Genomic DNA, 13,420 nt, shown 5'->3' on the forward strand with positions numbered 1-13,420 from the left:
CGCAAAGGGTTTTAGGGAAAGAAAGCTCATTCCTTCCCTATATTCTCCCTTAATGTCAAATAAAATCAAGCTAAATATAACAAAACAAAAAACACCTTAGACATAAGTCCGCGGTGGATCTCTGGCCTAGCTAAATAGCACAAGTTGAGAAACTACAGTTTGAAATAAAGTGTCCTGAAACGTTTACCCCTTAAAAGATTAACAAAAGCGGCCCGAGAACGGTTTCTAGGGGTCGGAAGGCTTTTTTTTAAGGCCAAACAGGATATAATGTGTACCTTAAGTCTTCGTGCTCAATTGGGACTAAAATGAATACAGGTAATATATTTCAAGAGTGATCTTCATTTGTTTGCAAATAGAGCTAATTTTACTTGTAAATTGTAGCTAGGCTTTCGATCTTAACGGAGCTATGTGTGTATTGCTGTTTCAGGTCGATTCTTTACTGTAATCATTGCTTAGTGCCTTTCCGGGGGAGGGTACTTTAGAACTTTTTGGGTGGGGATGTGCCGCTGGGACCCTGGAACCCTTAGCCTATACCAGAGCTAGTTCAAGTGAATTTTGCTACCCAGGGTTCTATCTAGGATTTATTGTTTGGAGGAGAAGTGCCGAGTGGCCGAAGGCCATGAGTTTCCTGGTGGTTCCGAGGGCGTGCCCCCCGGAAATTTTTTGAAATGAACATGCGCTGAGATACAATCTGGTGCATTTTGAGACACAATTTTAAGAAATGTTACAGTGGTATTTTATTTTTAAATAATACTCCATGTTCCTTGTCAAATACTGTGATTAGACGGGGAATACTTACTTCATGTGCACTGACCTCATCGCGCCTGGATGATTATTCCAGTACAGTTACTTATATTCTGCAATGATAACAATATTTTTGAGGGGGAAGCTAGGCATTTTTGAGGGAAAACTTCTACCCCTTAAATACCCTAGATAGAACACTGCTACCCTATACTAGACTAAACTCCCGAAATCCCCCCCCTATCGTAGAGTAGGTGTTTTCCAGAAACAACTGAGGTCACTAGCACAGTCCAGCCAAAACGAAACCGATTTGATTTTTTTATATTTTTGAGTGTCAATTCCCGGTTTCCCTAGTCTAGACTAAAAGCTTCAGCCAGTTGATCAGTTTACATGGAAAATGATACCCTGTTCTAGACCCAAACGCTTTGATTTATATACCCTATCCCAGAGTAAACTGCTTGAAAACCATACCCTTCACAGCGGCACATACCTATATAGCCCATATATGGCAGTACCCCCCCCCCCCCCCCCGGGGATGCCCTTACCCTAACACAAAATACTCCTGTAGAGTTATGAAGAAGATATCATGAAAATTTCAACCGGGAAGTCTAACCACAATATTGCAGGCCCAACTTTGTCACGTTTTAATTCACGTCCATCCTTGCAATCTGTTGCAACAAAGGACAGGAAACAGTTTCAATGCCTAAATATAGGTTAAATAACAAAACGGGACTACATGCATTATGTTTGGGATACATTTGATGCAAAAGAGGTTTTAGCTTTTTAAAAAAGATAACGAATAGCGTGGCATAGCTCCTATAGCGCTTCGTAACATATCCGCTTTCTAAATCTTCAATGCCCCATTTTTAACCTGGTTTAACCGATAACTTTCGTCTTTTTATTACTATTGATAGTATTACTGTGTGCGATGAGGTGTAGATGTGTTAAAAACAGTTGTTGATATATAGGTGTGAGATTGTACAATTGTAAAATCTTAAAAAACAAATGTGAATAAAAGAAATTTAAGTTATTGTCTAAGAACATCCTGTAGATTGTTTGCATAGGGAAGGAAGGGGAGAGAATAAAAAAAGAAAGCGTAGAATTGCAGGGAATGGAAATGTAGGGGTTGGAATTTGTTTTTAAAACTTCTTTATGCTGCCCTTCATTTTGTCATAATTACGATTTGTGCATATTCCTTCCGTTCTTTTCTTGTCGTTTTTATTTCACGTAATACTTGCTTACATAGTCTTTTCCTTGTGTTTGGAACCGTATATGAACATATGAGATGAGAAGAAAATGATGTGGTAGTTTCCATGTTTTCTTCAAAAAGTTGCTTACACCATGAAATTTTCGCGTTACACTTGCCCAGGGACTTCGGCCGCAGTTTCTTTATTGGCAAATCGTTTTCTACTTACATGGGTGATTTCTTTTTGCCACAGACTGACTTTTGTTTTGATATTCAATTAAAAAACCAATTTTCCGCTTTTTTAGTGATTAAGCCTTTTCGCTTCCTAACTTTGATTATAAACTTGCACAAATTATAAATTAAAGATGAAGATCACCTTTATGGAAGATGGTAAACACGAGATTAAAGTTGAAAAAATCTCGAAACTAGGGAAACAGTGGAAACTTGATAATTTTTGTGTCAACTAACTGACAGTGAATGATAAGTAAAGTGAAAACTTGGTCACGTGTGGCACAAATCGTATACGTGATCGTTTCCGTAAACGTGATTCTAAATCTCTCTTTAAAAAAGGGAAGCCTTTTGTGTTCACTTTTCTGAAGGATGTAATTGAAAAAATTAAAAGGAACCCAATGGTGTAAAATGAGAGGCCGTACAAGACCATCCTACGAAGGAAGTAACCAACAAACTATTGTATAAAACAGTTTGGCTTTTCCGTTTTTAACAGCATAAAAAGCAGCCGTAAAGACCTTAACTTTGGTAAAATGTGCCACAGTTCTAGCTCTATTCTTCATTTAAAATCTAAGAATTGTTTTAACCAGAAGTTTTCCACGATCTGAACCGTAAGTAGCCGTACTTTCCACTCACTTTTTCTATCGTATTCAGTCGAATTTTAAAAGCAGAGCATCTTTTTTATTGTACCTTTTTGGAATTCTGTTTGCAGGCTTTTGAAATAATAATTGTAGATTCACTATGGTCATAGTCAGGAGAGAGGATGGATAGAAATTAATAAGCAGACTTAACAGACTATGCACAAGTCATCTGTAACCTAAATCACTGCTCTCAATTCAAAGTGATGCGACAACAGAAAAATCGAAAGGGTCGATTTTTGCTTCCCAAAGTATGACATTGCGGGGCTACGTATTGAGAGCTCCATATTTTACAGTTCAAAATTGAGCTAAATTTAAAACTATGTCAGTTCTCACCTTCTTTCGAAGTATAGTATAGGAATTCTAAAAGAATTAATATTTACTTGGTGATTCTGTCAAAGAGAAAACAAGCATAATTTAGTTCAACCCTGTCATTTCGTGACTCCTATTTTATTAATTATTATTTATTTATTTATTTTCCGCGGTGGAGAGCGAAGGGTGTTTTTTTTTTCTTTTTGTCCTTTTTTTTCATTTTGCTGGATCAAAAATGGCCGATTGCTCGCATACAGGCTTGCTTTTGTTTGGAAAACATTGCACTTTAACTTTTCTGCTATTTTGGGCATGTTTTTTTTTTTTCAATTTGGGCAAATATCCGTTCGGCGTCTGTTGTCGTCCTTTGGTTAAAACAGAAAACAAAAAAAAGCGATTTCTAAGTTAGCCTTAAGTTCTCTGTTAGCTCGGCATAGCTCGGTTTATGGGTCGTGGCCGTGACGTGCCCTGCTTCCAGCCCAAATCAGCCTTAAAACAAATTAAAGTATCAGCAGTATATTTTTTTATTATGCAACAAGTTGTTTTATTGCTAGTTCAGTCACTCATATATAAGCAGAACTCTGATCACTTGCATAAGGAATACCTACCTTATTCTCCTTTATTTTCGCGGGACATAAATTTCGCGAAAATTTTCTCGGCACATTTCGCGAGTCAAATTTCGCGATCGCGGAGAAAAATTGTGTTTGCAGGGAATTTAATTTCGCGAAATTGACGATTAAGTGACTTTACTTTTTGCCTTTTTACAAAAAAATTGTACGTTAATCAACAATTGAAACAAAACCAATATGTTGTCCCTTAGCGGCAGCCGTATTCCTCTAAAAGTCAGTCTTACAGTAATGAAAATAGTCTTCTTGTTCTTCCGAGTCATTATCGAGTATCGAGAGTATCGTTACATGTCCTTCCTAGGAGATCTCAATATAACCTTCAATCTCTTCAAATGGATCCTCAGGGGAAGACTAAACGATTCATCTAATAGTTGGGCGATGCCAGCTTTTTCCCACCCTTTGGCGATGAGACAATTTTTAAAATTTTTAAAACCAAACTAGTGAGCAGCACTCTGCGAACTGTTGCTGTAAAACTTGTTTATTCTCCTGCGCGTTTCGTCTAACTATCGTAGACTTCTTCAGGGAGTTTTACAATCAAGTACTAAACGCCTGTATTTAAGCCATAATATGACTAAAAATAATGATGGTCGCAAATATTGAAGGTTTGGCCGGATTTACGAAAAGGAACAGGCACAGCTGTGAAATTGGGGCCACGGTTTTAGCTAAAATAAGTAACAAACAAGTTTTACAGCAACAGTTCGCAGAGTGCTGCTCACCTAGTTAGTTTGAAAAATTTTAAAAATTTTGATAGATGAAAGCTCCTTGTACTAACACCTTGTGTTAAAAATTGTTTAGGACCCTTGAAAACACAAATACATGATTCTCTATGTGCATTAAATTTCGCGAGATCAAAGTTCGCGGTCGTTATTTTTCGCGGGTCTTTAAGTTCGCGAATTTTTTAAAATCGCGAAAATCGCGAATTTAAGAACCCGCGAAAATTAAGGAGAATAAGGTAAACAAATTAGAACTCATTGTAATTGGACAATTTCTATACCTTTAACACCCAAAACTTATTTTAAGGCTTTAATTTATTGAGCAGCAGGTTAGAACACCTGGTTACTTGCTCTAAAATATGACATTTCTGAGAAATAGTTTCCAGTCGGGTAAAAATTCTAGATTACTTATTGCTGAAAATCCAGTCCAACACAAAACATTTAAATTACACAACACTAACAACAAAATAGACCGCGAGTGGTGGTGTCGTCTAGCTCCTTCTTCCCTCAAAGCCACTTGCGGCGAGCGAAAAAGTAAAATTATGCAAATTAATGATAAAAAGAGCAGAAATTGGTGCGGAGAGGGGAAATCACCAGATCAAAGATCCTGTCGCAGTCTCAAATTTCTTCTTCGCTCTCGTTCCTCGCAGCAACCCCGCCCGCCCCTCACGCGCGTGCTCTCGATCTACTGCTCGCAGTCTTAAAACATAAACGTACTAAACGTTAAAGCTTTCACTTTTGTTCTTTAGATGGTCTCGCTCCCAGTACTTCTCATGGTAATACTCACAAGTTTCGTAATGGAAAGACCTCGTGCCCAGTTCGTAGATTGTATCCGGTATTGCGACGGTCAATATAGAATGTGCCAAAGCAGTTGTGATGACTGGGATGACTGTGTTAGCTGCACGACCTGTAACGAAGTATGCATTACGAGCTGCACAAAACATGGAGTTGTCAAAGCATGCCGGGATTATTTGAACGAGCTGGTAATCGAACAGGAAATGGAAAAACAGTCAAGTCAGTTGCAACAGGAAGGCCAAGATGAAGAGAAACAAGAAATAAGTTCATCAGAACAGGACGACCAGGATTACAACGAACGAGGACATGGACATTAAAATTAATTGAGTCATAATTTAGTCATAATTGATTAACTAAGTCACAATTTCTTTTTCTTTATCTGTGATTATCATATTTCACGCCCTATCCACACGCATCCGGATATTTTAAAATACGCGCCCACACGTAGCGAGTTTGAATCGTTTTTGCCCGTCCACATGAAAACGCTTAAACGATGGCCGAAATACGAAAGCATCCATTACAGGGCACACGCTCGAAAGTATATAATTTATGACGTCATCACCTTCCAATAAATGTAATAAACTTGAAGGACGATTCCTAAAAAGACTCTTCACAGTTCCCCATTTTCCATTTTTTTCTTGTCTAATAAAGGCCCCCTTTACGTTTTCCAGTTTGTATTGGACTCCCCTTTCTATTAAATGCCTGCTGTTTATTACACACCCTGCGTGCATTTGCTCTAAAATACCAACCTCGTTCCCAGGGTTCTCGCTAAAATGCTAGGAAATAGCGAAATAGAGCAAAATCATTCAGGATCACAAGTGTTTGCGCTTAGTTTGCATTTTGTTCAATTTGAAGTTCAAAGCAAAGATTTTGAGATCGAATTTGAGCTTTAAAAAACAATTAAGCAGGTTAGACGTATCAGTGGATGGACAGGATTATCTGCTTTTTTTAAAACTGATATATTCTCCGATAGCATATTAGTGTAGTTTAGTTGAGCTTGCTACAGTTCTGAGAATACAGTTGTATACGCCTCTCTCTTAAACGCTTGGGATCGTAAAATTAAATAGACAGCCCGGGTGTCTATTAGATCATATTTACGGTGTATATTTATATGTACATCATTAAGATAAGAAGATGCCAACCAAAGGGAAAATGCTTTGATTACCTGGGTCACCTGGGTATTTTTTGGGTGGGTATGTGCCGCCCGGGACTCCAAATTGGCACCCCGTTCTAAAAAAAATTTCCCCTAATTTTCCTCGTTCTACAAATGGGCCAATTTTTTATACCCCGTTCTAGATTTCCTCCTACAACTGATACCCCGTTCTAGAAATGGGCGAATTCTTTATACTCCGTTCAAGAAAGTTTGTAAACTGAAATAGCCCTGTTTTTTTAAAAAGATATTTTTTTATTTGTTCGACTTATACATCAAATAAATGCTTCTTCATGATCATCCAAAGCACTGGAGCTTTTCAATTCGTGCGTTCGAAATATTATACCCTGTTCTAGAAAACGCCTCTAAAATGGATACCCCGTTCTAAATCAGGAGCTCCAAAATCACGTCCTCGTTGGGCGACCCATACCCGTATAGGTAATGTATGGGAGTAACCCCCCTCCCCCCGGGCAGTGAACACACATCAACCTAAACCTACTCAGATGCCGAGCAATCGATAAACAATGAACATGAAGTGACAAAGAATTAACATTTTTTCACAAGTTTAATCATTTAAGCTTGTTGTTTACAATTCTTTCAACTTCTTTGGCTGAAATCAAAATCTCTTCGCCACTGAGTATTCCTGCCCTAATTTAGCTGATAAAGGAAGATCAGCGAGGTGCTGGGTGGCGTGCGATAGAAATCTCATACTGCTCAACACTTGTGTAATCTTTGTTGTGTTTCGTGATATCCAGTCGGCGGTCAACAAAGTGATACCCTGGAAGCGTCACTGCCTTCTTTGCCCTGAAAAACGAAAAGGGAAGGAAAAAGAAACTCAATAACGCTCTGCATAGATCCTAATGAGGCAAAATTAAATCATGATTACAGATATATATTTTCCTCTTGTAGACAACAAGTTACAATTTTCTCTAACAACAGACAGAAAATCCAAACCAAGAAGGAGGGGGGTTTTAAAGTAGAGAAAAAAAAATGTCATAAAATGAATAAGATTGAAAGAAATTGTACACATTTAAATACGGTGGCAAAGGGAAAGGGGTACCTATCCCGAATCACGCTGACTTTTTTTGGGATCACGCATCACGGGGAAAACGGAATTGGCCATCACGCATCATGTAAATGAGACGCAAATGCAGTAAGATAACATGGCAATATATCAACCCTTGAATGAATCAGCTCTAATAAGTTGGTTTGAGGGTCCCTTTTGGGTAGAAAAGAAAATGAGGTCATGAATAGCCTGAGTATCAGGCGTTTCTGGGGAAAAAAATCTCCTCTCCCCTAGCCCCTTAGGAAGGCCTAATACTCAGGCTAGGTCATGAATATCTGTTTTTATTAAATTTTCAACCTCGGATATTGCGGCATTTCTAGCATTCTGATTGGTTCACTCAATCTTGGTTATCAGCTCATATACCTTAGTTTGACCTTATATGGAAAACAACGAAATATCTCTCGAACAAAGCGGCGGAATTTTAGTAAATTTCATTTTTAAATATTACAAAATGACCGGACTAATGTAACTTCCGGTAAACCAAGGGAAAATCACATGACATTTTTCGTTTTGGCTTTAATAAAACTATTATTTAATTCGCGCCTCGTTGGCTATTTAATCGTTTCTACCGGATGCTAAATCTTCAAAACAACTTTTGCAGTATCACGCATTGTAAAATGGCTATATGTAATATAAATCCCGTATACCTCTCGTGATAACAACTCCTGAAGTGAACCTCGTCCCACAAGTCAGTAACTTCCCGAATCCCTATTTTCCGAAAAACCCAGCTTCATCCCCAGGCCAGTTTGCGCTATTCGAGTGAAAAGCGAAGGTTTAATACCGGGCTTGATAGGCGAACTCTCCCGGCAAGGGCCGACAAGCGATCGCAGACAGCGACTGCGAACCGTGGGCTGCGAAAAACCTACATCTAGGGGACCCTCGATAATAGGATAAATAATAATTTTGATAACTTACTTGTAAGTACTTCTGAATTCACACGTATAATGACCACCACCTTCCAACCTCAGAGCCATAAAGTTGTTTCCTATCAGCATCCCATCACGTGCGTAGAGACGCTCAGTGTTCGGTTCCCAGCCCTGTGTCCTCTTTTGCATAACAGGCCCATTGAGAGGAAAGTTCACCCCAGTGAACTTAACGTTGTAGATGAAACGGTTGCCGTCCATTCTTTTGGTAAAGAGAAAACAAAGACAGTTACAAAGGAAAGGTGGTGGATATTTATCATATACCGCTTCTCATAAGTGCAGGAGCATTTCCAAGTGAGCGTGCGGGCAGCCCCTCAATATGGCGGATTTTCAATACTTGAAACTTTAGTGGTTGGGAATAACCAAGTCTGCTTCGCCGACATTCATTACCACCTTATCATTAGGTCCATTAGCTTTTTCTAGGGAGCAAAAACTTGATGGGAGACTTAATAATACTCATGCTTCCTATACTGATAGACTCATTGCTTTTTTAAAACTTTTTGATTCAATTATCTTTTTCTTCAGTACCTGGAATCATTGATAACAGTACACACTGCACCATCTTCAAAAGTCATGATCCTCTCCCATGTATATCCCTCAGGGAATGACTGCTTTACATAGTCCGGGATGTCGCCAGGGTACTTGGTAAATGGTATGCTTCCATACTGAGTCTGTGGCGCCAAAATATCCCAAGCAAACGGCAGAGGTCCTCCCTTGGTCACAGTGAGCTTTACGGTCTGCACACCGCTGAGAAGAAAAAATAGTTTGCATTACAAATTGGAGACACGTTTATATAAATTCAAGAATTAGGCAAGATGCGCAGGGATTTAGCTGATCAAAGAGACGTTTTTTCTTTTATCTCGCTGTTATTTCTTACGCAAATTCAACGTGCAAGGTGAAGAAAGGCAAAGACGTAGACGACTCGTGCCCCCCAAATTTCTTTCACAGCGGTAGCTATGTCCGGTTCTGTCATCAAGACCTTCGCCGGTATTTCATTTTTCCCTATTTATCGCTTTGGGGTAGCTGTCAAGGAAAACTCTGTCGTTCTCGAGACATATCCAACACCCAGACGATAAAACTTTTCCGAGGTAATTTACCTTGGAAAAAATCAGTCACACTTAAAAAATCTACCGGTTCTCAAGTTTTTCCCTCTCGTTAAGAACCGATCTTCAAATTACAATCCTGCGATTGGGAAGGGCGCAGATTTAGGAAGACCACTTTGGAATGCGCTACTCCACTTAATCAGAGGATGGGGCCTCTCACTTGTTTTTTAAGACAAAAATCGTTCATTTCGTGACCCTGTTCAAGACAAGAAATGGCTTGTCCGTCCCAAATATCGGGAAACCTCTATTCGCTCTCAAGGCCCTGAAAACCATACCGTGTTCACTGGAGAACCAAGTACACGATAAGACAATGGTTATATAGTTTTCATATTTAATGAATTGTGCAAGTCTAATGTAATGTATTATTGACTATTACACAATAGAGCGAACGAACAAAATTTTACACGCACTCTGATTCCATGTAGGACATTATGCAATTCAGATTTTATTATATTTATTATAAGAGCAGTGAAAAATAAATTGCTCCTCTCTGAGCCTCGGGTAATATAGGACCTTCTTTAATTGAAAAAATAGGAACACAGGCCGTTCTTATTACCTGGTTTAACTGTAATTCTATTTTCTTCCCCCAATTTTTAGAAAAGCATGGAAATGAAAATAGCCTCGACTGCTAAAACGCGAGATATACTAAACAGAAATTTAACTTACTCGTAGGGTTGTCCTTGTCCTTCGCCTTTAACCTCAAAGGCGTGTCCATTGACCGTGCCCTCCATATGAACCTTGTAGGTCATTTGGTTAGCGATTACACTCTGTTAAATTGAAAGACAGCGGAAAAAATGTTAAAACGGTTGTAACGTGCAAAAGTGCTTGATACTACAAAAACCTCCTTGTTTAGGCATCCAATTTAATTTTAGGCTCATGCAACTAAAGCAAAATTCCTGGAAAACTAGAAACGGAAACTTTCTCAGGCTCGGGCACATTAACAAGTCAACCACATGAAACACATAAAAAGATTGAACTTTTGTAGTTTCATAAAAGTTTGACTTAGCGTAGTATTACGTAACACTATCAAAATCAACCAGAAACCAAATGATCAGAACAAAAATATTAACAAACCAATTTAGGCACAATATATCAGCTCGTACATGGTTTTTTTTTTTTTCGATTAGCCGTTGTGAAGAGCCGATTTTCTTGGTTATGGAAAGCACTCAAGGTGGTCATTGCACCGTTAATGACCGGTGGGCGTTGTAGACAAGAGAAATTAGCACAAAAGAAAACTGTAAGGACTGTTAGCTGGGACAAAAAACAAAAGAGCGACATGTGGTGGAGATGATCGCTGATAAAGGTTCACTTGAACTGTATGTTCTTACCATGGTGGAGATGAAGAAGTGACGATAAACGACTTGGAAACTGTGCTTAGCTGCGTCTCTGAACGGAACACTGTAGTGAATGCAGCTTGCTTCTGTGCGGTTCTTTATATATGACAAAATTAATGCTAACCAACCAATCACCAAGGTGAGTTGCATAATCTCCAGACACTTTTCCAGACGAGTTAATTGAACTTTTGCCTCGTTTCTTTTATTAGCATATTTCCTGGTGGGAACTTTATAGATGGGTTTCCATCAAAGAGTTTTTTTGTACTAGCACAGGTAGCCCAAGTTCGAAATATAAGCATCGGCGACCATCGACATTGTTGCATAACATTCGAAATATAGGGATTTGTATGGGAAAAAAACCTATCGTTTCCGTAACCTACGAAAATGAAAGGATTTCAATAAAAAAACAGCTTAGCTTACATAAAATGTGTGTTACGTCTCTCCTGTGTGATCCATGAGCTGATTTATGGCTGTTTTATGGGTTGTACCGTAAACGGTTTTCTCTTTATATTAAGGCCCAGCGCTTTATTAATATCTAATCTACAGGAGTCAATCCAGGTAAACCTTTATATAGAGAAAAAATGTGATGTATTTCTGTGTTTTTTGGTGTGAATTCATCGATTTAGTCCGGGGAGGGGGGGGTACTTAAGGAATTTCTGGGTGGGGATGTGCCGCTGGGACCCTGGAATCCTTAACCTATACCAGAACTAGTTCAGCTGAATTTTGCTACCCTATACTAGAGTAAACTCCCCAAGTCTCCCCTATCCTAGAGTAGCTGTTTTCCAGAAACTACTGAGGTCACTAGCACAGTCTAGCCAAAACAAAACCTTTTACCACAATCCTTAGTCTAGATAAAATCTTCAACCAACTGATCAGTTTCCTGAAAAATGATACCCTATTCTAGACCCAAACTCTCTGATTTATATACCCTATCCTAGAGTAAACTGCTTGAATACCATACCCTTCACAACGGCACACACCTAAATAGCCCACATATGGCAGTACCCCCCCCTCCACCCTCCCCTCCGGGGATTTAGTCAGAGTTTTGTGGCTCTTATTGATTGACCCCTGTCACTCTTCATATTATTACAGAGCCAAAAAACACAGGAATACATCAAAGGTAAGTCTTCTTTATTTATTCTATAGAAAAATAAGTAAGAATAATGATATTTAGCGTTCGCAGTCAGACCTCAGTATTTTATTTCTCGTACAAGGAATCAACGGTTGCTTGTAACGCGACACCGACTCTCTTGTGCGAAAGTTAATTTACATAACACACTCGTAACGTGAGCTTGGGACGCCTGTCAACCCCATTTTACAAAGGCGTCTGATCACGTACGCAAGCTACAATGTGGCACGAAATTTTTGCGGGTTCTAATTTTTGCGATTTTTGCGGTTTTTCCAGCGATCCGCAAAACTAATGAGTTCCCGCGAATAAAAATTACCGCAAACATTTTTCCCGCAAAAATTTACTCCAGAGTAAACATTCTCTTTTCAAAAATACAGTACTAAGAAATTGTGTCTGTTCAATCACAACTTGTCAAAAACAACGAAATACTGGTTTATTGTTTGAAAATATGTATTTCTATTGCACGTACTCAATAAAAACGAAAATATTATCAATGCTGGGTACTGGGTACTTTCTGAAAATCGCAAAAATTAATTCCCAGCACGGAAAACCAATCTGTCCTAATGGCAAAAATTAGTTCCCGCAAAACACAAAGAATCGCCAATCCCCAAAAATAAACTCCCGGAAAAATTTCGTGCCACACGGTAGTCTAGACAGCCGTAATCTTAAATTTTGTCTCTCATTTGTTTCATTCGTATCCTGATGTGGCCGGCATCCATAAAAGACCTTTTTTGACAACTACAGACGGCCGCACCTTTACTTTAGCAGCTTCAAGTTGTTTGCATGAGCAACTTTTTTTGTAAAAACTTGTCTGTTTCTGCTGTTTGCGAAAAAAAAAAAATGAATAAATAAAAACAAGAGAGGATAACTCTTGATAAAAAATGAGAACTCGTTTTCGTTCCAGGGCAAAAGAAGTATTCGTCTTATATTACATAATTACTACAAGTCGGCAATTTTCAGTGAACCAGTTTGATTTCAATTGAAAACAAATACAAAGTGTATTATGTTTTTTTGAGAGAACATTCAAATGCAGCTAATGGAAGATATTAGCTGAAGTTTGGGCCAACATGTTTGTCGCTTTTCTTTTTCTTTCGGCGATCGTCCACGAAACCTACAAAATCATCCTGTTTCCTTGAAGATATACGCGTCCCTTTTGATTGCAAACAGCAAATCACTACTAAACATTAAAGGCAGAAGACATCCCACGTAGTTGTATTTAAAAAGAAGTCCGTACAAAGCTATTTTAGGTGGAATCCGCGCTTAACACTCAGCAAGTTCACTGAAAGTCTTCATTTGGAATTTTTGTTTATCCTGCAACGCCTCGCTTTCATGACTAGGCACCAGTTTTTTCCCGCATATCCGCCATTTGTGAATACGGTGTATAATGCTTCTTTATTTTTCACATGCAGCTTGACGAGCGGGACGAGGAAATCCAGCGACTCAAGTTAAGACTCGACGAACCCGAGTCCCGCTGCTCGC

General features: G+C 38.8%; 1 protein-coding gene across 1 annotated transcript; it reads right to left on the reverse strand.

Moving 5' to 3' along the window:
- Window positions 1-6,947: 6,947 nt before the first annotated feature.
- Window positions 6,948-10,853, reverse strand: LOC140946144 (GFP-like non-fluorescent chromoprotein). Its single transcript, XM_073395227.1, has 5 exons — window positions 10,807-10,853; window positions 10,145-10,245; window positions 8,904-9,122; window positions 8,368-8,577; window positions 6,948-7,190 (listed from the first exon to the last, which is right to left on the reverse strand). Exons 1-5 carry the CDS (start codon window positions 10,807-10,809, stop codon window positions 7,058-7,060), a joined length of 666 nt encoding a protein of 221 aa, XP_073251328.1. The 5' UTR covers window positions 10,810-10,853; the 3' UTR covers window positions 6,948-7,057.
- Window positions 10,854-13,420: the final 2,567 nt, after the last annotated feature.

This window comes from Porites lutea, chromosome 8 (assembly GCF_958299795.1).
Source record: "Porites lutea chromosome 8, jaPorLute2.1, whole genome shotgun sequence".
Classification (NCBI taxonomy): domain Eukaryota; kingdom Metazoa; phylum Cnidaria; class Anthozoa; order Scleractinia; family Poritidae; genus Porites; species Porites lutea.